The sequence below is a fragment of the Lactuca saligna genome, chromosome 2, assembly GCF_052625555.1.
Source record: "Lactuca saligna cultivar CGN05327 chromosome 2, ASM5262555v1, whole genome shotgun sequence".
Lineage (NCBI taxonomy): Eukaryota > Viridiplantae > Streptophyta > Magnoliopsida > Asterales > Asteraceae > Lactuca > Lactuca saligna.
In genome coordinates, this window is record NC_136418.1 from 153,605,065 (window position 1) to 153,628,618 (window position 23,554).

The window sequence follows — 23,554 nt, forward strand, 5'->3', positions numbered from 1 at the left end:
AAGCTGGTTTCAATTTGTTTTGTCTCTATGTTTGTACATCGAAAATATCTCAAATTATTTTATAACTATACGTATAATCATAGTTATACGGGAATAAAATTGCATAATAATATTCACATATATTTGAGATAATAACACAAAAACAATTTGAAAACCATAAAATCGTTTTTCTGTGTGTGAAAAAATATCTCCAAATCCATATTATACTCTATATTAACCTTATCTTTATACTAAAATGTTCCAACTTTACTCTAAACCTACATTATATATTATTGGTGAATAGGATAACACTAAATATAGTATTACATTACTATCATTATTATTTTTACACTATATATATATATATATATATATATATATATATATATATATATATATATATATATATATATATATATATATATATATATATATATATTTTAATTTTCTTTTCAACTAGGTTACAACACCCATAGAAACCTTAATTAAAAATGACAATGAAAAATCAAAATGAATGATTTACAAAAATGATCATCTAATCCTAATTTATTATGCATTTGATACATGTACAACAAAGTCGTTTTTTACGACCTTATCTTAAAATCAATGTCATGTTTTTTTAGCATATAAAGATTTTAAACATAGGTTTATTTCCTGTATTATAACTAATCAAAAATACTATTATCAAGTTAACAATAGGTTTTTTTCTATGTAAACACTACAATATATTTTGATATATATATATATATATATATATATATATATATATATATATATATATATATATATATATTTGGATTATTCTTTAGTTGATTGTAGATTTACCATGTTTATAAATTTTATATATTATTTAAAAATCATACACTTTTAACAAATTAAAAATCAAATCATATAATTTTAATAATATTGATAAAACATAAAATTATCAAAAACATTGAAATTTTATTATTTTAGCAAAATAATCTTGTTTATTATAAATATAAAAAATTTATATAAGTAAAAAAAAAAAAAAGTAAAATTATTCAATATCCACCAATAAATACAAATGCACCAAAGGCTTTTTAAGATTTCAAATGTTAAATGTTAAAGAAGCTATTGTATTACATATTGGAATTTTCTTTTTGCTTTTTTTTTCGTCTATCAAATTAAAAATAATATTGATACTTCAAAATCATAATCATTTTATTAAATCAAACTTTGTTTTTTCTTTTGAAAATTTACATGCATTCAATGTACATGTTTAAGTTGTTAACAATAAGATGCGATGATGATAACTTTAGTAATCAACAAAGTATTTAGTATTACCATTGAGTTGCAGGCTAACAACAACCAAAAGTGTGATCGAGAATAATTGTTCATCAATTTGTTTGTTTATTAAGCCTAGTTCGAAAATTATCATATATCTTGTTGATATTTGTTGCATATGTGATGGAGAGTAAAGCAACAAAAGTTGTTTAGGGACTATTTAGACCAAATATATTCAATTTGATGTAATTGCTAGTTTCAAATTTAATATCAAATTGATGTTTGCACACAAAAAATATTAGTACGTCTGCATGATTAATTTTCTATCTAAATGGGTCACGCATATTTTTTAGAGTTATGCTTCAGTTATTGTTCGATTCTTACTTCTTGATGCTTAATGAATGATTAGTTTGATTTTACTGATAATTATTTTTTTGTAAGTATGCAATATATATAGGTTTTTTAAGATATCAAAAGTCTAAAAAACTAACGAACCGGGTACCCAGTTTTGGAACCGCTACCCATCGGTTTCAATATTTTAAGAACCGATATCACAGGTTTCGGTTCCGGTTCCAGTCAAATATGACGGGTACCCGCCTATGCTCACCCGTAATATACAGGACTATTTACACCAAATCTATTCTAATAGATGAATAAGGTTCTTCTTCTATTGACAAGTGTCATACTATTATAACTCCTCATTAATATTGTATGTTACTTATCATGTCATTTGTCAACTTACTAATTATCAATTTCAAATTTCAAATTTCAAATTTTAAAATTTCCACTCTAATTACATTTAATTAATAATTGATTTTCCATTTAAAATTTACATTTAAAAAAACTCACTCTATTCATATTAAATTAATAACATCAGATTAAAAAATTAAAATAAATTAATACAGATTATAAGATGATATAACTTCACATATTTATATAAACCAACGATTATAATTTTATATTACTAAAAAATTATCTCTTAAATAATAATTTATTTAAAATAATTGATTAATAATTTTGATTTTTTAATATGAAAGTTCAATTAATTTTATAACTATGGTTCTCACGAGTTATAAACTAGTATATTGACATATGGATATAAAGGAAGCTACCACAAGTCACAATGCCTACATGGCTTAGGAAACATGTTATATTAGGTACCAATGACTAAAAAACATAGGTAGACATCCATTTTATGCCTTTATAAAGCAACAAAATAACTTTAGAGACCGAATCAAACAACGAAACATTGCAGTGGCCTTTTGTGTCCTTTCCCCTCATTTGAACTATCGAATCAAACAACGAAACATTGTAGTGGCCTTTTGTGTCCTTTCCCCTCATTTGAACTATTATGATTCGATCATTTGTGTTTATCCATGTTCATATTCACTAGATTAAGACGAATATCAAAATCAATAGAAGTATTAAGGCTAAAGGGAGTGGGTTCGACGCCCTCCTCGGCAGCGCCTACCTGGCTCGGCGAACACTGGCCCGCTTTCCCAGTATGTCGAGCTCGGTGGATGAACTCACAGGCAGCTACCGATGAGAGAGAAAGAGTAAGCAAATTCGAAGTCACAATAATGGTTCTTGGGAATTCTTTCTTGCTACACTTTATACCCTAAACTTAAAGTGAGAAATACTATATTTACCCTTAAACTTTATAAAAGTTAACATTTGATTTATTCCCTTGATATTTAATACCCTTTAGCAATTCAAATAAACTCCTTCTATACAAGTTAATTATTATTATACCCCAGAAATATAAATTTTATTTTATGAAGTTCATAAAATATAATCATTATTTTTTATTGTTTTAATTAAAATGTCGGTGATACTCAACAAAGTTAATGATTTTTTTTATAAAAATATTTTGTTTAAATTGATTATTTTTTATATAAATTAATTTTTTTAAAATTAGCACGGCAAGCATGTCAACCCACGTCCACAATATGATAAATTTTTGAACCAATGTGACAAATTTTACGTGGCGCCTATGTGGACTGTAACAAATGTAATATCATTCCTTCTAAACCTAAAAGAAAAAATTAATGGATTACACATGTCATTGATTATACATGTCGTTATTTAATATGAATAAAAAACATAGGAAAAAGTAGAGGGATATTTATTTTCTCTAACTAATATATAAAATAGATTAGGTGGAAATTGAAATTTTAGCCTTATTACAATCTTATATATATATATATATATATATATATATATATATATATATATATATATATATATATATATATATATATATATATATATATATATATATATATAAAATGACCCTCAACTCAAATGTGCACTAATGGCTTAAGCAAACAAATCATACAGATGTCTACACTAAGTGCAATGAAGGGATCTTGTTTACACCAAATCCATTATTATATGCATGAATACAAATCATTGCATCTTTTACAATCTTTTATCATTTTCATTTCAAACTCAAAACCTTAAAAAATGTAAACACAACACCACATCACATCATCAAAGGTTTATCCAAAACATCAATCACGAAACCACTTTCAAATTTGCTTCCTTGTTAATCGGTTCAAGTGGCAGCAGATATCTTACTTTTTACCCACCACAGATATATAATATATTTAATAAAAAACCGCACACAGAACGAAGTTAAATACAATTTGTAAAACACAATCCGAAAACGCTCTTTTCAAAAATATGGTTCATATGCAACAAAAAAGTCAGATAATATCATTAAAAAAAAGGCAATTGATATATAATAAGAAATTAAATTAAATACCCAATTATCTTTTGTTTTTATATATTTTTCTACTCATAAAATATCCATTAATTCTCTTTTTTTAACGACATAAAATCCATTAATCCTCTTTTTTAATCATTTCTTGAAAGAAAACTAGAGAATATTTGATTTCTCGTATATATAATCCATCTGCTATTGCAAAACATGGATCTCCATATCAAGTTGTCTCTCCTAAAGTAGAAAAAGAAAATGAAAAGATCTATTTATAACACCAACATGTCTGTCCATAATATCAAGAAAAAGTACACTTACTGATCATCTGATGTCTCTTTCTATTTCCTTTTATGCTTTTTTTTTTTTCTGATCCTAAAAACATCATTCCAAGTTCAGTAATTAAGGTGTACCATTTTCCTTTTCTATGGTTATGCTCAATTATATACATCATCTTCAAGGTATAAGTCCAGAACCACCTTTACCCAACCAACAAAAAAAAAAAAAAAAAAAAGACAAAAGTTTCTGTTTTGTGCATGAATTTTTAAAAAGCTAATTTCTCGATGATTTTTGGCCCACTATACATTGCTCCAATCACAGACAAGCCTTTTGGTTTATCTATCTCCTCCAGCCATGCATAGCTTTCTATCTTCTCTCCCTCTGGTAACTTTTTCTCATCATCTGTTACATTTACATATAAAAAAAAAAAAAAAAAAAACACGTTAGCAGTTTTTTTTTTTTAAAGATAAATAACGAAAGACAGGTGTGAGTGAACCTGATAAATCCATAAAAGGATGAGCCCGATAGTATTGGCAATGTCTGCCTTCAGGATCACAATATGGTGGGCCCAGAACATCAAGAACTGCACATGACGTCATTGCAGTGAAACAATGCATGTTTCCACCATCAGTTGGATACAGAATGGATGCGTTGCATGGAGCAGTGAATTCAGAGTTGACTTTCAGTTTAGCCAAACGAACTCCTGTTTCACCTAATAAATCAAAAATACTTTCATTTCTTTCTATAATAAGAAAGATTTTAAAAAAATAAATAAATAAATACAATGCTATAAAAGTAAGTTGCTATTTCTGGTTAACAACTCACCTTCTGAAGAATCGGGTTTAGGAGTAGAGATTAAAGCAGCATCATCAACCCAATCGTATGCTTTTATATGCATGGTTCCAAACAGAAGCTTACTGAAAACAGTCATCTGAGGATGGTTATGGAGAGGGAGGACACCCGATGGAGGCAGTAGGAAGATTCCAATCTGACATGGCAAAATGGTAAAACTCAACACTTTTTTTTTTTTTTTTAAATTTAATAAGTTTTAAGTAAGATGAAAACATACCGAAAATTTGTCACATTCACAAAGGTGTAAGTATGTGATTTTAGGAAATCCTCCGATTTCTTTAAGCTTGAAATAGGGCATGTTAGGCCTTACACCAACATCAACTTCAGTCATCCCATCTAAAAAAAAAAAAATCCAACCGATAAATTATTTATGAAAAAATAAAAGTAATGTGTTTGCGTATTTTACGGTTTTGCCCTACAATCTCATGACACATTTAAATAAGTTACGAATACTTGTTCGACACGTTTTAAACATTATATAGATCTTAAACCTTAAACCACGGTGCGATGAAATTGTCGATTTATTCATGTGGGTATCAATTATGAAATCAAGAAGACAATAAATAATCGTGTCATTCTTTCAAGTTTTGAGATGCATGATCAACAATGTATGTCTATAAATTATTAATAAAAAAAGGTTATACATTTTTAAGAAATGTGGAGAAAGTAACATTAATGTTCATCAACTACACTTACTAAACAAACAAAAGACGACAAAACGGTTCACCGAATAGGGTTACGTGGTGGTGGCACCGCTAGGGTTACGCCATCATTCATAAATGAGAACTTATCTTATAAAAAAGACGTAACCATTCGAAAAACGTTTTGTTTGACAAATGTTTGATTCGTTTTGAATTAAATATAAAGAAAATTCAATGAGTAAAAACTAAAAGTAGAAGATTGTTAGCTTAAATATGTACAGAGGATCAAAGGTTTCTATATCTTCCATCATTTTCATTTGGTTGTACTTCTTTCTTTAATCAGAATTGACTTCAGACTTTTTAGATTCTAACTAATGCTTTCTAAATTCAACATATGCATATACATATATAGCAAAATTAACAAATCTTTTAACTCTTTAAAGATTTGTCAATCATCGAAATTCAAAATTATCCTATTTAACAATTGGTCAAAATAGGACTAATTTCAAAACGGCAACTAAACAACCTAAAGCTACAAGACATCAAATTGAACAAAACGCATCGGAAAGATGTAGTCAATTAAATCTACCCTGAAATGGGAAAATCAAAATTCAAACTACACCAACCCTACAGATCAAAATACGTTTTCGATCATTCGGATTCGCTATAAAGATCATTCATTGCACCGATAAATAGAAAATCAAGAAAGGGACTTTCAAAAATACCCACAAACAGATCCAGATGCTTAAACTGCAAAGACGCGTATGAATATCGATATATTAAAATCAAGAATCATAACCATTGTAATCAAAATCTTACTTAAAATATCTTTTAGGCGTTCGATGCCCTCAGCATTCGGGATAACTCCAGGGCCACAATCGGCGAAGACCTCAGTGCACGTATCATAAAGCTTCTGAACTGCTGTAACTTTCTTCTGCCTCATTTTCCTTTTCTTTCTTTCACCTGAAACTTTCTCCATGCCCATTTGGCAACCCAACTTACACGCATGCACTAAAACCACCTTTGTTTATGTATAATCTAATGCCCAGGGAAAAAAACACAGCAACTTAACTGGTAAAATCCGATATGGGTATCTTCAAAAACTCGCGAAAATGGCGAACTAAGACATAGCAGCTTGTAATGGCAGATTGATGTAATCTAGAGAAAAAACACAAAGTTACACGCGGTAAACCAACTATTGATCGATAATTGAAAACCCCCCACAAAAAAGATAGCTTCTTTAACTGGTAACCGGATATAAGTTTCCAAAGGGAGTAAAAATACGATCTGGGTATGAAGAAAAGAAAAAGGATGGGGACAAAAACAGTAAAAAGCAGAATCAGTGAAGAAAGAAAGAAAGAAAGAAAAATGAAATGGTACTTTGTGGTGATGATTTTCAAGGAAAAGACTGCATCTTTTTGGATGTGACGATGCAGCACCTGGAGACGAAGATGAAGATCAAGGTGATTGTGACGATGATGGAGAGGGTTTTAATGGGATGAAAGCAAAGATAAAGAAAGAGGTTGATTTTGTTTTGGTTGAAAAGATAAAGAGTTGATTTGGATGGAGGGGGGGAAAGAAATACCAGGGGCCATGGTTTTGGTTTTCCAGTGGGCCGTTCCAACAGCGGATTCAGTTTTTATCGGTCACTTTCAACCTTAATATTTTTAATATATTTGTTTATTATATTCTTTAAAATATTTAATTGTATTTGAATTTTATGCCTTAATTCAAAAAGCAAGAAGAAAAGGGGACAATTGTCGGGAAGAAATCCACTATTTGATACGGATTCGTCAATAACAACAACAAAATGATTGTTTTTCACTTGAAATTCTTTCTAAACGTTTTTTTTTTTTTCATCAAAAAAATCAATATATATATATATATATATATATATATATATATATATATATATATATATATATTCAAATAAAAAACCATAGCTTTATTTATGAAGTATAAGATCGGGCTTATTGAATATAAAACATCAAGATCACGAGGATAATAATAAATAATAGAAAAACTATGGACACATGTAAATCCCCTATAAATGTAATAATAAGGGGGAAATCAGCTTCACAAAACAACAATATAAATTATTATAATACAAATAAATGTACTTAGAGCATGTATAATATGAACTTTTGAGAGTTATTTTAAGAGTTGTTTATTCCGAAATGATTATAAAACTTGAAAAACTGTTTGAGAAGTTTTTTTATAAAGTTGTTACTTAATAAACTCTTGTTATGAAGTTTTTTAATGATTTCGTGGGTCATATAATTTTTTAACCAACTTTATATAGATGACTTATACAACAGTCACTCAAACAAATTGAAAAAATTCTTTTATAATGGAGATAAAATAAAAGCAGCCATAATTAGGGTGCTTTTTTACTTGTACTTTTTAATAAAAAAATAACTCAAAATACAAAAATTTATTGTATTTTTCTCAATATGTTCTTCATTTTGCTTCTATTTTTCAATAGTTTTTTTTGTTTGACAAAGATCACATTTTAATTGCTCTAAGCTTTTTATTTTAATCTTTTTTCATTAAAAAGTTCCAACAAAATCGCTCATGTTATTGATGTTCTTAACTGGAGTATGTTTTTAGCTCCAAAATATGCAACTCTTTTTGAATATTTCTTAATTTATGTTAATACATTCCTTAATTTATGCTGACAATTACTTTCTTTTGTTTTTTTAATGTTTTTATTCATATCTAAATAAATAAGTATATAAGAAAAAAATACTTTTAAACATTTTATGTTTAAAGACCAATATTGATATATTTTTATATAACAGTTGACAACATGTATATTCACATGAACCTATACAAAAATATCAATGTGTTTGTTAAAATTATGTGGTTTTTGTCTAAAAAAGTTTGGTGGTGTATCATTGGTCCAATTTTGAATACCTTGTTTGATTTTAGTCCCTAAGGTTGGCAATTTTTATGGTTTTGGTCCATTCCCAACTTAAAATATTGAATTTTCCCTTAGATACATTTTTTTTAATTTCTTTTAATTAGTTTCTATTTATTTTAATTAAAAATCCAAAAATAATCATACCCACCCACCCCTCCTCCTTATAACTTACACCCTTTACGACTTACTCTTAGAGAATTTTATCCCATCTCTCTCTCTCTCTCTCTCTCTCTCTCTCTCTATATATATATATATATATATATATATATATATATATATATATATATATATATATATATCACCACCACCATCACAAGACTACCACCACCGCTGTCGGACACTACCACCTGCCATGGAAGAAAAACATAGCGCTATAATGATGTAAATTTTCAAAACAATTTTTCACATTTAAAACACACTTTCATTCATAATAGTTATAAAAATATATTTTGTGTCACATATCAATCCATAACATTACATCCCAAGATCAAAACATATCCAAATCCATTGGTGTGTGTACGAGTCAAGTCGGTGCTTTCCCGCGATCATTACTAGTACCTGAAACACATAACACAACACTGTAAGCAAAAATGCTTAGTGAGTTCCCTAAAATACCACATACCACACATACGCCTTTCCAGGCCATACTCTGTGGGAACTTCTGATCCAGGTGTCTCAGGGGACTTCCATCCCGCACTCCGGTAGACATTCCGGCCCGTACCCTCTTGACCTTCCGGTCCATATCGTCTTGACCTTCCGGTCCTTATCATACATAACACATAAATGTCATTTTAACCTTTCGGTCCTCGTCATACATAACATACATGGCACATACATATCACATAACCGCATGTAGCCCATACATCATATCATACAAGACCTTCTGGTCACACATAGGTACCCTTCCAGGTACAGTATAGTGAGAAGACACACCTCGGTATCTCCGATAATCTCGAACTTTGTGAATCGAGTCTAGCCTCTGCCTAATCATAACAAACACTTCACATTAATACATTTCCCAAAGGCTAGACTCCTTCCTTTCCTATCATTCTTAGTAGGGTAAAAGACCATTTTACCCCTCTCATGGCTTAAATGCCCTAAAGTTGACCAAACCCTAAAAGTTGACAAAAGTCAACCCTCGGGGTTACGCTGCGCGTACCAAGCATGTACGTGGGCGTACCCGATGCCTTCACAGAATCGGGGTGTGCGACCCCTTAGGTTGCGCGTACTGGGATTACGCCCAGCGTAAGTCCCAGTTCAGCTACTTTATGGATTTTGGTCTTAAACGGTTAAGCCACTTCTCCAACTTCTATATCTGACTCCCTCAGAACCTCTTATTCCATAAAGTCGGAACCTTTATGTAACGCCCGTAGATCCGGGCTAGTCAATTTAGAGACGATAAGCATCAAAAATGAATTTTTGATGGAAGATTATTTATAAGGATTAATCTTAACCAAGTTTTAGTATATGCCACAAGGTTTCCGTGCATATAAAGAACGCCAAAATCCGAGTTATAACGAAGAAGTTATGACCTGTCGAAGTTTCACGACAGAACCGGCATGATCCAGCGCGACCCAACGCGACGTAAATAGTGAATTTAAGGTAGATAGATATCTATCCTTAGTGATCTAAATGAGAGTCGAATATTTCTTCAATAGTAGTACAACGATAAAAAGACAGATGAAAACGGAGTTCAGATAAAGGAGTTATGAATTTCGAACGGAGTTTTCCTATCTCGGTCTACTAAAAATAATATATAAGTAATATAATTATAATATATTGAAAATAAAGTCAAAATTAGCCAATGGAGTCTAAACGAGAATTGTAGAGAATAATCTCACCTTCGCGTCGATATAAAGAACGTCGAAAACGGAGTTCGTATGCGAAAGTTATGAATTTCTGAAGTTCGGGGCGCGAAACCCCAAAACTATTGGAGACCACAACGTAGCAAGCAGTGCCACGACGTGGCAAGTCTCCTGACACCTCCGGGAGTCCCCCAGATGCAACTTGCAATGACGCATGCAGTGAAGACCAAGCCCACAACATGGCAAAAGGTTCCACGACGTGGAAAATGCCAGTTTTGCCCTATAAATAGATTTGAAGGGTCAGCCGAGTTTGGTTGCTCATTCTCTCATCTCTCTCCCATATTATATCGATTTACGTGCAAAGAAGTACCCCTGAATCCCCGGTATCAACCCCGAGACCCTAAGCAAGTCCCGAAGCCCGAAGATCCCGAGAAGAAAAGAGTTTCTGAGCCGAAGCTCTGCCCGCGAGAAACCCGGTGTGTGAAGTGATCCCGGTTTCACCAAAGAATACTACTTCTACAAGTCGTAGTGCTGTCCGATCATCTTCTGATCAAGTGAGTGTATAGTCACTTTCGTCTTACACATAGATATGAAGTATTTTATAAAATACGTGCTATGTGTATATATATAGTTGTTTATATGTGTGAGTGTGTGGTCACTTTCTTCTAACACATAAATATTAAGTATTTGCTATGAAATATGTGTTATGTGTATAATATAAAGTTGTTTATATGTGTGAGTGTGTGGTTACTTCCTTCTAACGTATAGATATGAAGTATTTGCTAAGAAATACGTATTATGTGTTTATACATTGTTTGCTTATTTGAGATGAGTGTGGAATGGACGTTTTATATAGTTTTTTAAATGAGTTAAACTGTATATGTATTTTATATCTGCGAATATGTTGGGTAGAACATGGGTAGATGACATAGTTGGTATGTGATAAAATGAGGAGGTATGAAAGATGCGCCAAATAGAGATGTCATAATACTAGCAGATGCGCTTAAGAATAATATTGGTAGATGCACCAAATATAGATGTCATAATACTAGCAGATGCGCTTAAGAATAATATTGGTAGACGCACCAAATAGAGAATGTCATAATACTAGCATATGCGCTTATAGGATAATCCTGGCAGATGCGCTTATAGGATAAGGTCAGCAGATGCGCCTAATAGTGAATGTCGTAATCCTGGCTGAGGCGCTTAAATGATAAAGTTGGTAGATGCGCCTTACATAACAGTAGAATTTGTGTCTATTCCTTAAAGTCAAATTTAGGAATGAATGAATAAAGGATTGGTGATTGTTAGGGTAAAACCTTAAGAAATAAAGAAGATAATGGGGATGGGTAATTGGGTTGATTGTTTGATGATTAAATATAATAATTATATTATTGTGGGTTGAAAACCCTATATGCTCACCAGGCTCCCAAGCCTGACCCACTCAGTTTAATTGTATCACTGGTATGGATACGAAGCTACTTGCACTGAGAGATTAAAGGAGATGTAAATCACCAGAGTAAATGAATGTATGTTCTGTTTATGATTATGTGTCTGTATCGGAACATGACATCCCGATATTTTGTTATATAATGAAAATACATTTCTTTAAAGAAATGCTTTGATAAATCTTTATCATATTTTGAGAACCAATTCCGCAACTGTTTTCTTTAAAAGATTACTCTGATTTTAAAAACAAGCATAAACAAATCGGTCTTTTCTGGCCGTGAAATTGGGGATGTCACACTTTATGCCTTTGCATGGCTGTAAAGGTCCTTACACCCTCAAAACACCTTTCCTCTTTCCATATTAAGTCCATATCTTATGCATGACTCAACATCCACGACCAAGATTGGATTTTTATGAACTTTTATCACATAATACACTGGGAAAGGCCATATATAAGCTTATGGAGACCCTTTGCACAAAAAGTCTCCACCTTTGAACCAAAAACCCTAAAAAACACGTTCATAAACAAAACTCATGAAATGCAAGGAAAGCTTTGAGCTTATACCCCAAAAGGAGCTCCAACCTCTATAGAAATCGAATCCACTCTTACTCTCCAACTTCTAGCTCCAACAATGGCTTCCTCTTATCCTTCTTCACCTTAAGAAGGCACCCTCAAGATTAAGAACACACATACAAGCTCAAAACGGGTTTTTCTGCTCTATTAGGGCTCACTCAATGAAGTATGGTGGTTGGGGGGGGGGGGTGGTAAGGACTTAACGTTCCTTTTATAGTGCACAAGCCATAATTAGGGTTTGCATCTGGGCGCATTACGCCCAGCGTACACAAGTGAGTCCACGTCCAAAATAAGCGCGCGAGTACACGCGACGTACACCTGATTACGCCCAGCGTACTCATAAGTCCAATGCTCAACTTAAGGGACTGATCTTGACAATTTGCAAAAGTAGAGGGGTTATAAAGCTTACTTGAGTTTCAGGATGTTACAGCGCCGTCGTTCGAAAAAACAGGATCTACCATGGAAAGTTGAAAAAATGGGATTTGCCATGGTAGAAACCCCACCGGCATCATCACCTACCCAAACCTTCTTCATCGACATTGCCCGTCGTCTTTCAGCGATGAGGATTTCCGACTGCCACCACCACTTTCTTCATCGTTTTTAGATTTCCTAGTGTTGTCACGCTTTTGATTTTCCAAAATCCTAGCGTCGCCACGTTTCTCATATGGATGAGGGTTTTGGTTCAAGCTCTAACTAGGGTTTTCCATAGGGATGGTGATGGTACCTACTGATGATATCATCAGAGATTTTCGAAACCCTAGCGATGTTATTCTTTCGGAGGAGATTGTTGAAGCCGTAATAGTGGCGTAGACAGAGGTGAAGATGACGACGGAGAATGTCTAGGGTTTATGTTCATCTGATTTAGATCTATAACGGCGGTTGTCCGGAGACATTTATGAAAGAGGTCGACAAGTCTAGTGATGCATGGAGGCGGACCGACAGACATTTTCATATGGGGTTTGGGGGATTTGATTCCATTAACCTTGAAGAAGAGAGGTTGAGATAGGTGTTGTAGATGAGAGAGGACAGTGGGATGGGATTAAATTTTAATATGTCTTTAAAATCTTTTGTAAGAATTAAAAAATGGAAAAAAGTAATTATAAGGGTATGAAAGTAAATTCAAGTGTATAGGGACCAAAATCACTAAAAAGATACAAAATTGGACTACTAATGCGCCATCAAACCTTTTTGGATCAAAACCACATAATTTTTTACTACCACATGGACCATTTTTGCAATGTTGTCTCCATATATATATATATATATATATATATATATATATATATATATATATATATATATATATATATATATATATATTATTTAGTCGTTTTTATCAATCTAGATGATTAATGTACCAGTTAGTTAATGTAACACCCCGAATCTCAAGTACATTTTAAAAACTTTTTATTCATTTTACTGAAGGGACTTGTGACATCCCCAAAATCACGGTCAGAAAAGACTGATTTAATTTATGCTTTTAAAATAATTTTCAGAGTAATCCATTGGTTTAAAAGAGTTGCGGAATTTGTTCCCAAAACAAAATATGAAAAATAAAATTTATCAAATCTTTCCTTAAAGAAATGTATTTTTATATATAACAAAACTCGGGATGTCATGTTCTGATACAGATCAAAAGCATAAACGACATATTATAAGCCTTAGAACAGTTATACACAACTATTGGCCTATAAACAAAATATCTTCACAAGTTGTCCAACTTATGCTCTCGCTCCACTACCTGTAATACAAATAAAACTGAGTTGGCCATGCTTGGGAGCCTGGTGAGCATATACGGTTTTCAACCCTGATTAAATAATTATATTTAATTTCACCAACCAACAATAACTCGATTACCCATTCTCGTTATCCTCACTTTACGTCCATATGACAACAACTATTACAAGGGACCTAACATCTATAACGAGGTCCGTGATCGTCATCTATACTCTGCTAGATGACTGGATCATCAATAACATCTATAATGAGGTCTCTCATTATTTTATTCGGTCACACAACAACTATTACATCTAACCATGTATTACCCAACCCAATTTGTAGATATAAAGTCCATATATTGTTTAAATCATTTAAAACATGTATAAAATTGTTCATCCAACATAGATAGCAAGTATACAGATAATATGCACACACAACACGTAATTTATATAAAATACTTCATATCTATGTGTAAGATGAAAGTAACCATGCACTCACCTGAAGAAGGTGGTGATTTTGCCTTCGAACGACGCTTTGTTATCTCAAAACAATTATCCCTCGATAAAACCTAGTATCAAATTCACTAAAGTTTGGTGTGACGTTAACCGCAACTAATTAATAGTCTGCTATTATTACTATTATATAAGCGTTAAACAATACTTATATAACACATAATAATAGCCCAAGTACTTATTATAAGTTCCTAATAACGTTACTATAATTAATTAGAAGTTATATATAAAAAATATCGTAGGCGTAGCTCACTTACAGCGGGTTTAACAGAAAACCGGACTTCACTTGGAGCAGCGTTTCAAAACCGAAAGACCCTTTTTTTTTCTCGGGACTCCGGGAACCTCGGGGCTTCCTTCGGGTGCTAGGGGTTCACCTAGGCTTTATGGAGTGTTAGAAACCCTAGAGAGTGAAAGTAGTGAGACAAAGATGAGAGAAAGGTTTGAATTTTACGGGAAATCTCGCACCTATTTATAGGGGTCAGCAGCTCTGTTACGACGCTTATACAGATAATATGCACACACAACACGTAATTTATATAAAATACTTCATATCTATGTGTAAGATGAAAGTAACTATGCACTCACCTGAAGAAGGTGGTGATTCTACCTTCGAACGGCGCTTTGTTATCTCAAAACAATTATCCCTCGATAAAACCTAGTATCAATATCACTAAAGTTTGGTGTGACGTTAACCGCAACTAATTAATAGTCTAGCTATTATTACTATTATATAAGCATTAAACAATACTTATATAACACATAATAATAGCCCAAGTACTTATTATAAGTTCCTAATAGTGTTACTATAATTAATTAGAAGTTATATATAAAAAACATCGTAGGCGTAGCTCACTTACAGCGGGTTTAATAGAAAACTGGACTTCACTTGGAGCAGCGTTTCAAAACCGAAAGATCCTTTTTTTTTTCTCGGGACTCCTTCGGGTGCTAGGGGTTCACCTAGGCTTTATGGAGTGTTAGAAACCCTGAGAGAGAAAGTAGTGAGACAAAGATGAGAGAAAGGTTTGAATTTTACAGGAAATCTCGCACCAACTTTATCATTTAAGTGCCTCTGCGCGTTCGGAAGGGGAACGCTCGGCTTTCCTCGGATAGGGTTGCCAGCTTCGCACCGGCTGGCTCACACATCGGATAGGATAAGACTGAAGCTACGCGGGGCGTTCCGACCTCGTACCCGACGCGATGTGGCGCGATCCGACGGGTGCTTGGCGATCAGCGATGGACAACTGAGATGAGGCCTCGTCATCCCTCTCGCAATAGACTTCGTGATTTCGATTCCAAACTTCAAAAATCCGTATCTTCCTCATACGAGATCTGTTTTTGACGTTCTTTATATCCACGTGCAGACGGGAACGTACTCTACAACTTTCTTTTAGACCCTGTCGGCTAATTTTAACTTTATTTTAAGTTTTTTATTTTTAACAGGTTGGAACATGATTGGTCCGTTAAAAATCCATAGCTTCTTCATCCGACGTCCGTTTTCTTCCATATTTTTATCGTTACGGTACTATTAATGAGATATTCGATTCTCGTTTAGGTCGTGTCGGCTAAATATCGCTCGTTCTAACATTCGAACTTCGGGTTGTACACTGCTAAGTCGAAACTTCGAAAAATCATAATTTCCTCATACGAAGTTAGATTTGGGCGTTCTTTTAATGGGTGTACTTGGTTTAACGTATTCCATGAATTTTGTTAGATCGCTTAAAGCTAAAAATCGCTTTATCGTAAATTCACTATTTACGTTTTCCGGTGTTGTGTCGGTTCCATCGCGAAACTTCAACATGTCATAACTTCTTCATCATAACTCGGATTTCGGAATCCTTGTTTCGACCACTACATCTTTATGCAAAGATATCGGGCTTATATCACAGTTTACTTTTGACGCTTTTTTTTATTCTTTATTTATTATAAGTTATAAATACATAATAAACACATAAATACACACAGTTCACATAATACTCAAGTAATTCATCTTCATTACTTCAAAAATAGTTACAATAATTGACCTAGACTATTAGATCATCTATAATGCTTAGCCTTGAAACCCGGGCATTACATCATCTATGAACACTATCACAAATTTATCAAGGAACGAATTACAAACCTTGTTCATTAAATACATGCTTGTTCATTAAATCCATGAATGTTGCTGGAGCATTGGTTAGTCTAAATGAGATAACCAAAAACTCATAGTGTCCATATCGTGTTTTGAATACAGTCTTCTCGATATCATGTTATCTCACCTTCAGCTGATGATATCCTGACCTTAGGTCGATCTTTGAAAAATAACTTGAGCCTTGCAGCTGATCAAACAGTTCATCAATCTTTGACAACAGATATATATTCTTTATTGTTGCCTTGTTCAGCTCTCTGTAATCGATGCACATTCTCATACTTCCATATTTCTTCTTCACGAATAACACCGGAGCTCCCCAGGGTGATGAACTAGGTCTAACGAAACCTTTGTCCAACAACTCCTGAAGTTGCATCATCAGCTCCTTCATCTCCGTCAGTGCTAATAGGTAAGGTGCTTTTTGCTATTGGCGTCATTCCTGGTAGCAAGTCGATACGGAATTCTACTTGTCGATCAGGTGGTAATCCGGGAAGATCTTCAGGAAATACTTCCGGATAATCACACACCACAAGAATGGTTCGCATCTCCTTTTTCTCCTTCGTTGCATCAATTACGAATGCCAAATATGATGTACATCCTTTGGCCAAACACTTTCTGGCTTTCATTAGCGAAATGATTCCAAAATTTACTCTGCGTTTGTCCCCATACACCATAAATGACTCTTTCCCTGACGGGTTTACTTTTATAGTATTCTTCTTACACAGTATTTCAGCATCATTGGCGCTAAGCCAATCCATCCCCAGCACGATGTCGAAACCATTTAGCTCAATAGGCAATAATTCCTCGTGGAACTTATTCCCATTCAGGTCAATTAAAGTGTTTTTCATGCGATGACTAACAGGTATGAACTTGTCACTAGCAACTTCGACTAATAAAGCATTATCTAGTCTATCGATAGGAAAAGCTAGTTTTCTACCAAATTCATGCGAAATAAAGGAGTAGTTGGCTCCAGAATCAAATAAAATTTGGGCAGACAATTTTTTTACGAGAAAGGTACCTGAAGCGACATCAACTTCGTCTTTAGCAGCTTCTAGTGTCATCTGGAAGGCTCTCGCCATGCCCACAATATGCCCCTCCTCTTCAGACATTCCCTCAAGATGTGCCCTTCCTCACCATGCCCATAACAAACTTTCTTGGTAAGGGTGCATTCGTTGGCATAATGTCCTGGATTTCCACATTTGAAGCATGTGGTTTCCCCGCCACATTTCCCATGATGCTTCTTCTTGCATTTGTCGCACCATTTCGCTTCGCCTCCTCCACCTCCTCTCGAAATAGACTTCGAGAATTTACACTTTTTGTTGGACCCCGAGTGTCTGTCGAACTTCCTCTTTTCACCAACCTCTGACCTCTCCAGACATTTCTCCTTGATCTGGGTCTCAACATTTCTAGCAGCCCAGATGGCGGCTTTCAATGTGGTTGCTTGCTTAACCATTGGATCATAGTCTTCTGGTAGTCCGGTGGCAAACTTGTTGACCTTAGAGAGTTCAACTATAACTAAATATGGAATAAGTTTCATATTTTCCATGAAATTAGCAGCGTATTCAGTAACTCTCAATTTTCCCTTCTTCAAATTCTGAAACTCATTATTTATTTCCAGAAGGTCCTGCTTAGAGTAGTATTGCAATTTGAGTTGCACCACAAAGTCTTCCCAAGACTTCTTGCTCGCATCCCCATTAGGCATGGATTCAACTAACAGCTTCCACTAACTCAACACGCCAAATTTTAACAGAGGGATCGCAAGAGCGGTCTTCTGTATGTTGTTGCATTCGCAACTCTCGAACATTGTCTCCATTTCGGAGATCCAGTTTATAACTTCCACCGTCGTCGGGCTTCCGGATAGACATGGTGCTTTGGATGCCATGAAATCCTTGTACTTACACCTACGCCCATCATTTCCTCCATCCCGGTTGATTTTCCTAGCAATCGGTGGGTTGGCTTGAACAACATTCCCACTGAAGTTTCCTACTTCCGAATGCCCTTCATTCAATTCGGGTTGTTCAATTGGCATTGAACTTTCTTCGCGATTCTGTTGAAGCAAACATCTAGTTTCTTCCATTTTGCGATCCAACATCATGTGGATCATCGCTTGTACCCCATCCATTGTCATTGGCTCAGGTGCTGCTACTACAACAGGTACTCGCTCAATCACATGTGGTTGATTCCTATTTTCATCTGCATTTCCAATGCCACTTCTGGTTCTTACCATTTTGATCTATACACCGAATAAGGTGAAAATAGATCCTCATCCATGATAGATAATTAAATCGTCCTAATCACTCCAAAACGTTTACATATCAGTTCTAATATCGTTGTCATACATTTATAATCCTAAACACATAAGTTTTCCAAATCCGGTTGGCAACAAACCATAGATCCGAACAAATAATATCATATATGGCAAATATATAACATTTAGCACATAAAAGCATTTTAGGCATCTTTCCTAAAATAAACTAGTGCTCGTGTCTGAAATACGATAGACACTCATCTCAAAATCTTCACTTAACATTCTAAGTTTAAGTCTAAAAATCATACAAATTCCTAGTTCGCTTAAACTAATGCTCAGATATCAACTGTGACATCCCCAAAATCACGACCAGAAAAGACCGATTTAATTTATGCTTTTAAAATAATTTTCAGAGTAATCCTTTGGTTTAAAAGAGTTGCGGAATTTGTTCCCAAAACAAAATATGATAAATAAAATTTATCAGATCATTCCTTAAAGAAAAGTATTTTTATATATAACAAAACTCGGGATGTCATGTTCTGATACAGATCAAAAGCATAAAACGACATATTATAAGCCTTAGAACAGTTAAACACAACTATTGGCCTACAAACAAAATATATTCACAAGTTGTCCAACTTATGCTCTCGCTCCACTACCTGTAATACAAACAAAACCGAGTGGGTCGGGCTTGGGAGCCTGGTGAGCATATACGGTTTTCAACCCACATTACATAATTATATTTAATTTCACCAACCAACAATAACCCGATTACCCATTCCCGTTATCCACACTTTACGTCCCTATGACAGCAACTATTACATGGGACCTAATTTAGTATTTTCATCAGGATGGACATTACTGCAAAGAGGTTTCCTCGACAATAGATGTCCTAAAGGCAACCATGAGGGGGATAGAGTACATCGGTGAACACATCATTCACAACACCTATAGGTTATGAACCTGTCACCGTTACATTGGACTGTCTCGAAAGAGTCCCTGATCGTCATCCATACTCCGTTAGATGAGTAGAACAACAACATCAAGGCCTCTCATCATTTTATTTTATCACACAACAACTATCTACCTATGTTTTACCCAACATTTTTGTATATAATATATATATATATATATTCATACACAACTTAAAACTTGTATAATATATTCATTCAATACTCATTCCAAATAAGAGATAATATATAAACACATAACACATCTTTTATAGAGAAATAATTAATATATATGTGTTAGAAGAAAGCAACTATACACTCACTTGATAAAACGATGTTCGGACAACACTACGGCTCTTAAAATAATAATCTTCGATGAAACTGGGACATATTCCAAAAAAACGGGCTTCTCGTGGGCAGAGTTTCGACTTAACAACTCTATTTCTCAGGATCTGCATGGCTTCAGTACTTGCTTCGGGTCTCGGGATGATACCGGGGCTTCGGGGGTATAACTTGCACATAAAACGAGGGAATAAGGAATGAGAGGAAAGAAATTTAGCAACCAATTCTGCTGGACTCAACTTTTATTTATAGGAGGGGTCTAGCCCTCGAACGCAGCGCGTTCCTTGGACGAACGCAGCACGTTCCGACGTGCGTCATGACTTACGAACTTTGGACTTGACATGCGACGGGACAGACTTTGGGCTCCGAACGTGGGGTGTTCCGTATTTGAACGCGGGGCGTTCCCCCTTTGGTAAGCGTGCCTCGAACTTCATAAATTCATATCTTTCGCATATGAGCTCCGTTTTCAACGTTCTTTATATCCACACGAAGGTGAGATTATGCTCTACGACTCTCGTTTAGACTCCGTTGGCTAATTTTGACTTTATTTTTATTATATTATTTTTAGTAGGCCGGGACAGGAAAACTCTGATAGAAATTCATAACTCCTTCATCTGAACTTTGTTTTCGTTTGTCGTTGGATTACTATCAACGAGATCTTCGATTCTCGTTTAGATTGTCTCAGCTAGAAATCACTTGATCTCACATTCGAACTGTGGGTTGCATGCCGCTAAGTCGAAACTTCGAAAAATCATAACTTCCTCACACAATGTCAGATTTTGACATTCTTTTTATGCATGCTCTCGGTTTAACGAACTCTAAGACTTTCGTTTAAATCACTAAGTATAAATATCGCTTCATCGTACATTCACTATTTACGCCGCGTAGTGTTGTGCCGGGTCTGTCGTGAAACTTCGACAGGTTATAACTTCTTCGTTATAACTCGATTTTCGGCATTCTTTATATATTCGGAATCCTTGTCACGACCACTACGTCTTGATGTATCGATATCGGTTTATCTATCATTTTATTATTACGGTTATTTTTATTCTTAATTCAATTAAGCCACACAATTAAGCATAAAACACATAATACTCAAATAATACATTCATATTATTTTCAAAATGAGTTACAAAGGTTAACCTAGACTATTACATCGATATTAATGTCTAGCCTAAAAACACAGGTGTTGCAAGACTCGACGAGTTGGAGGCCCCAACTCACTGCGTCGAACCTAGTCATCGTGTGTGGTTTTTGACTCCTACCCGACGAGTAGAGGTCGTGCATCGAAACCCTGATTTTTTTGGGTTTGCACCCTACTTAAAGGACCTTAAGTCCTTTTCTCCAGCTCCCTTACCACCTTTTAACGGCCAGAAGAAACCCTAATCAGTCTAACCTTGTTCTTGGGTATTTGAGAGGCTAAAGTGTGCTTTTGGTGCTCTTGATTGAAGAAGCTTGGAGTTTTAGAAGCTTGGAACGATAAGAAGAGGGTATATCTAGTATCTACATTGTCTTGGCTTACATATAAAGGTAAGAAGCCTTTACCTTGGTCTTCCATTTATTAGATCCCTTATTAAGTGAGAATATGGGCATTTTGGTGCAAAAATGGAGTTACTTTCGGATTTGTGCTTGTCATAAGGGTATAGTTTCATATCTTGACTCCTCTAGGCCCTTATGGACATAAAGCCTCAAGCTTTATGAGGCTTGGGCTCTCATTCATGTCCAAAACCTTATTCTAAGGCTAGTTATGAGTGTTTTAGCTTCATGGAGCTTTGCATGCATGTAAAGTTAGCAACTTTACGTGATAATCACACCCTAGGAGCCTAGATCTACAACTTGGAGATTTGGTTTCATGAAAAGCATCTGTATGAGAAATGGACAAAAGGGACTCGACGAGTCTAATGAAGATTGGCCGTTGTTAATTTCTGCATGGACTCGGCGAGTCAGTGAGACAACTCGACGTGTTAATTAGGGGTTTTCCCGACTTTTGGACACGCATGGACTCGATGAGTTATCTGGAAACTCGGTGAGTCAACTAGGGTTTTTGTGATTTCTCGAATTCTGGAAGGACTTAACGAGTCAGTGAGCTGCACTCGACGAGTTGGGTCAATATGGACCGTTGACCTTGACCGTTGACTTTGACTTTGACCAAGGGTCGATCAGTTTGACTTTTGGGGGTATGTTAGTAAATTAGGAAATTATGGAAGTGGTTTATGGTGAATATAGGTGGTGGAGTTCATAACTATGATTTGAGAGTTTGACCTTATCACTACAGTTCGACATCTGTGAGGTGAGTTATCCTCACTATACTAAGGGGTCTAAGGCACCAAGGCCGACCCATGGGATTGATATCCTAATAGTTATTAATATGTTGAGTATGAGTTAGATGTGCATGTTAGTTCGATATGCTAGTCTGATAGATTTGTAGGACTACCTGTGATACTGTATGATTGTATGTATGAACATTATCTGTTACACGTCAACATGTTATGTGGGTAGAGTTGAGGTTGCATTGCTCTGTGCGGTGACCAACAAACCCTGAAGTATGCCAGATATGAGCTGAGGGCCAAGGAGGGCATGTCATACTTATACTGAGGACTCCTAAGAATTCCATATACGAGCTGAGGGTCAGGAGAGCATACCAGACTCACACTGAGGGCTAATCATTTCGTAACAGTCCAAGGACTGACGGAGCAAGCCATATATGAGTTGTGGGCCTGTAAGGCAAGCCATACTCATACTGTGCGCTCAGGGGTAATCCAGTCTGTAAAGTTGTGGACCCATTAAATGTTGCTATTATGTGTACTAATTGTTATGTATCGGTATTTTGGGGGAACTCACTAAGCTTCGGGCTTACAGTTTTAGTTTTAGTTTCATGTACTTCGGATTATCACGGGAAGGCGAAGGCGTGATCGTACAACTGATGGGTTTTAGGTAAAACAAATAAACTAGAAAACAATTCCTAAGTTCACATGCAACCTACTTTGGATCTATGTTTTATCTATTGAACATACAACTTTGAATTGCAAAACAAGAACCCTAGAGGAGAGAGGCTATAATCGAAATCTACAAACTAGGGTTTAGTAATTACATATCTTTCAATTGTTATAGTAAACAATTGATGATTCCCTTGATCCTGATCTTGATCTTCTTGGAAGCTTAGCACCACAAGTGTAATGCCTCTAATGG

General features: G+C 34.7%; 1 protein-coding gene across 4 annotated transcripts; it reads right to left on the minus strand.

Annotated features, from left to right (window-relative positions):
- Positions 1-4,202: 4,202 nt before the first annotated feature.
- Positions 4,203-7,314, minus strand: LOC145032186 (plant cysteine oxidase 1-like). 4 transcript variants are annotated; one of them, XM_078980911.1, is made up of 7 exons: positions 7,096-7,312; positions 6,788-6,873; positions 6,535-6,678; positions 5,292-5,410; positions 5,048-5,210; positions 4,719-4,934; positions 4,203-4,624 (listed from the first exon to the last, which is right to left on the minus strand). In XM_078980911.1, exons 3-7 carry the CDS (start codon positions 6,656-6,658, stop codon positions 4,488-4,490), a joined length of 759 nt encoding a protein of 252 aa, XP_078837037.1. In that variant the 5' UTR covers positions 6,659-6,678; positions 6,788-6,873; positions 7,096-7,312; the 3' UTR covers positions 4,203-4,487. The 4 variants fall into 4 exon arrangements, with proteins under 4 accessions (XP_078837037.1, XP_078837036.1, XP_078837035.1 ...); XM_078980910.1 differs by having other exon boundaries at positions 4,719-4,925; positions 6,535-6,873; positions 7,096-7,314; XM_078980909.1 differs by having other exon boundaries at positions 6,535-6,873; positions 7,096-7,311.
- Between the last annotated feature and the right edge of the window lie 16,240 nt (positions 7,315-23,554).

Coding starts and splice junctions, on each gene's coding strand:
- LOC145032186 (XM_078980909.1), bottom strand. CDS start 6,700: ATGGGCATGGAGAAAGTTTCAGGTGAAAGAAAGAAAAGGAAAATGAGG. Junction 4,935..5,047: donor TAAACCCGATTCTTCAGAAG/GTGAGTTGTTAA, acceptor TTGATTTATTAG/GTGAAACAGGAGTTCGTTTG. Junction 4,625..4,718: donor TCCTTTTATGGATTTATCAG/GTTCACTCACAC, acceptor TAAATGTAACAG/ATGATGAGAAAAAGTTACCA.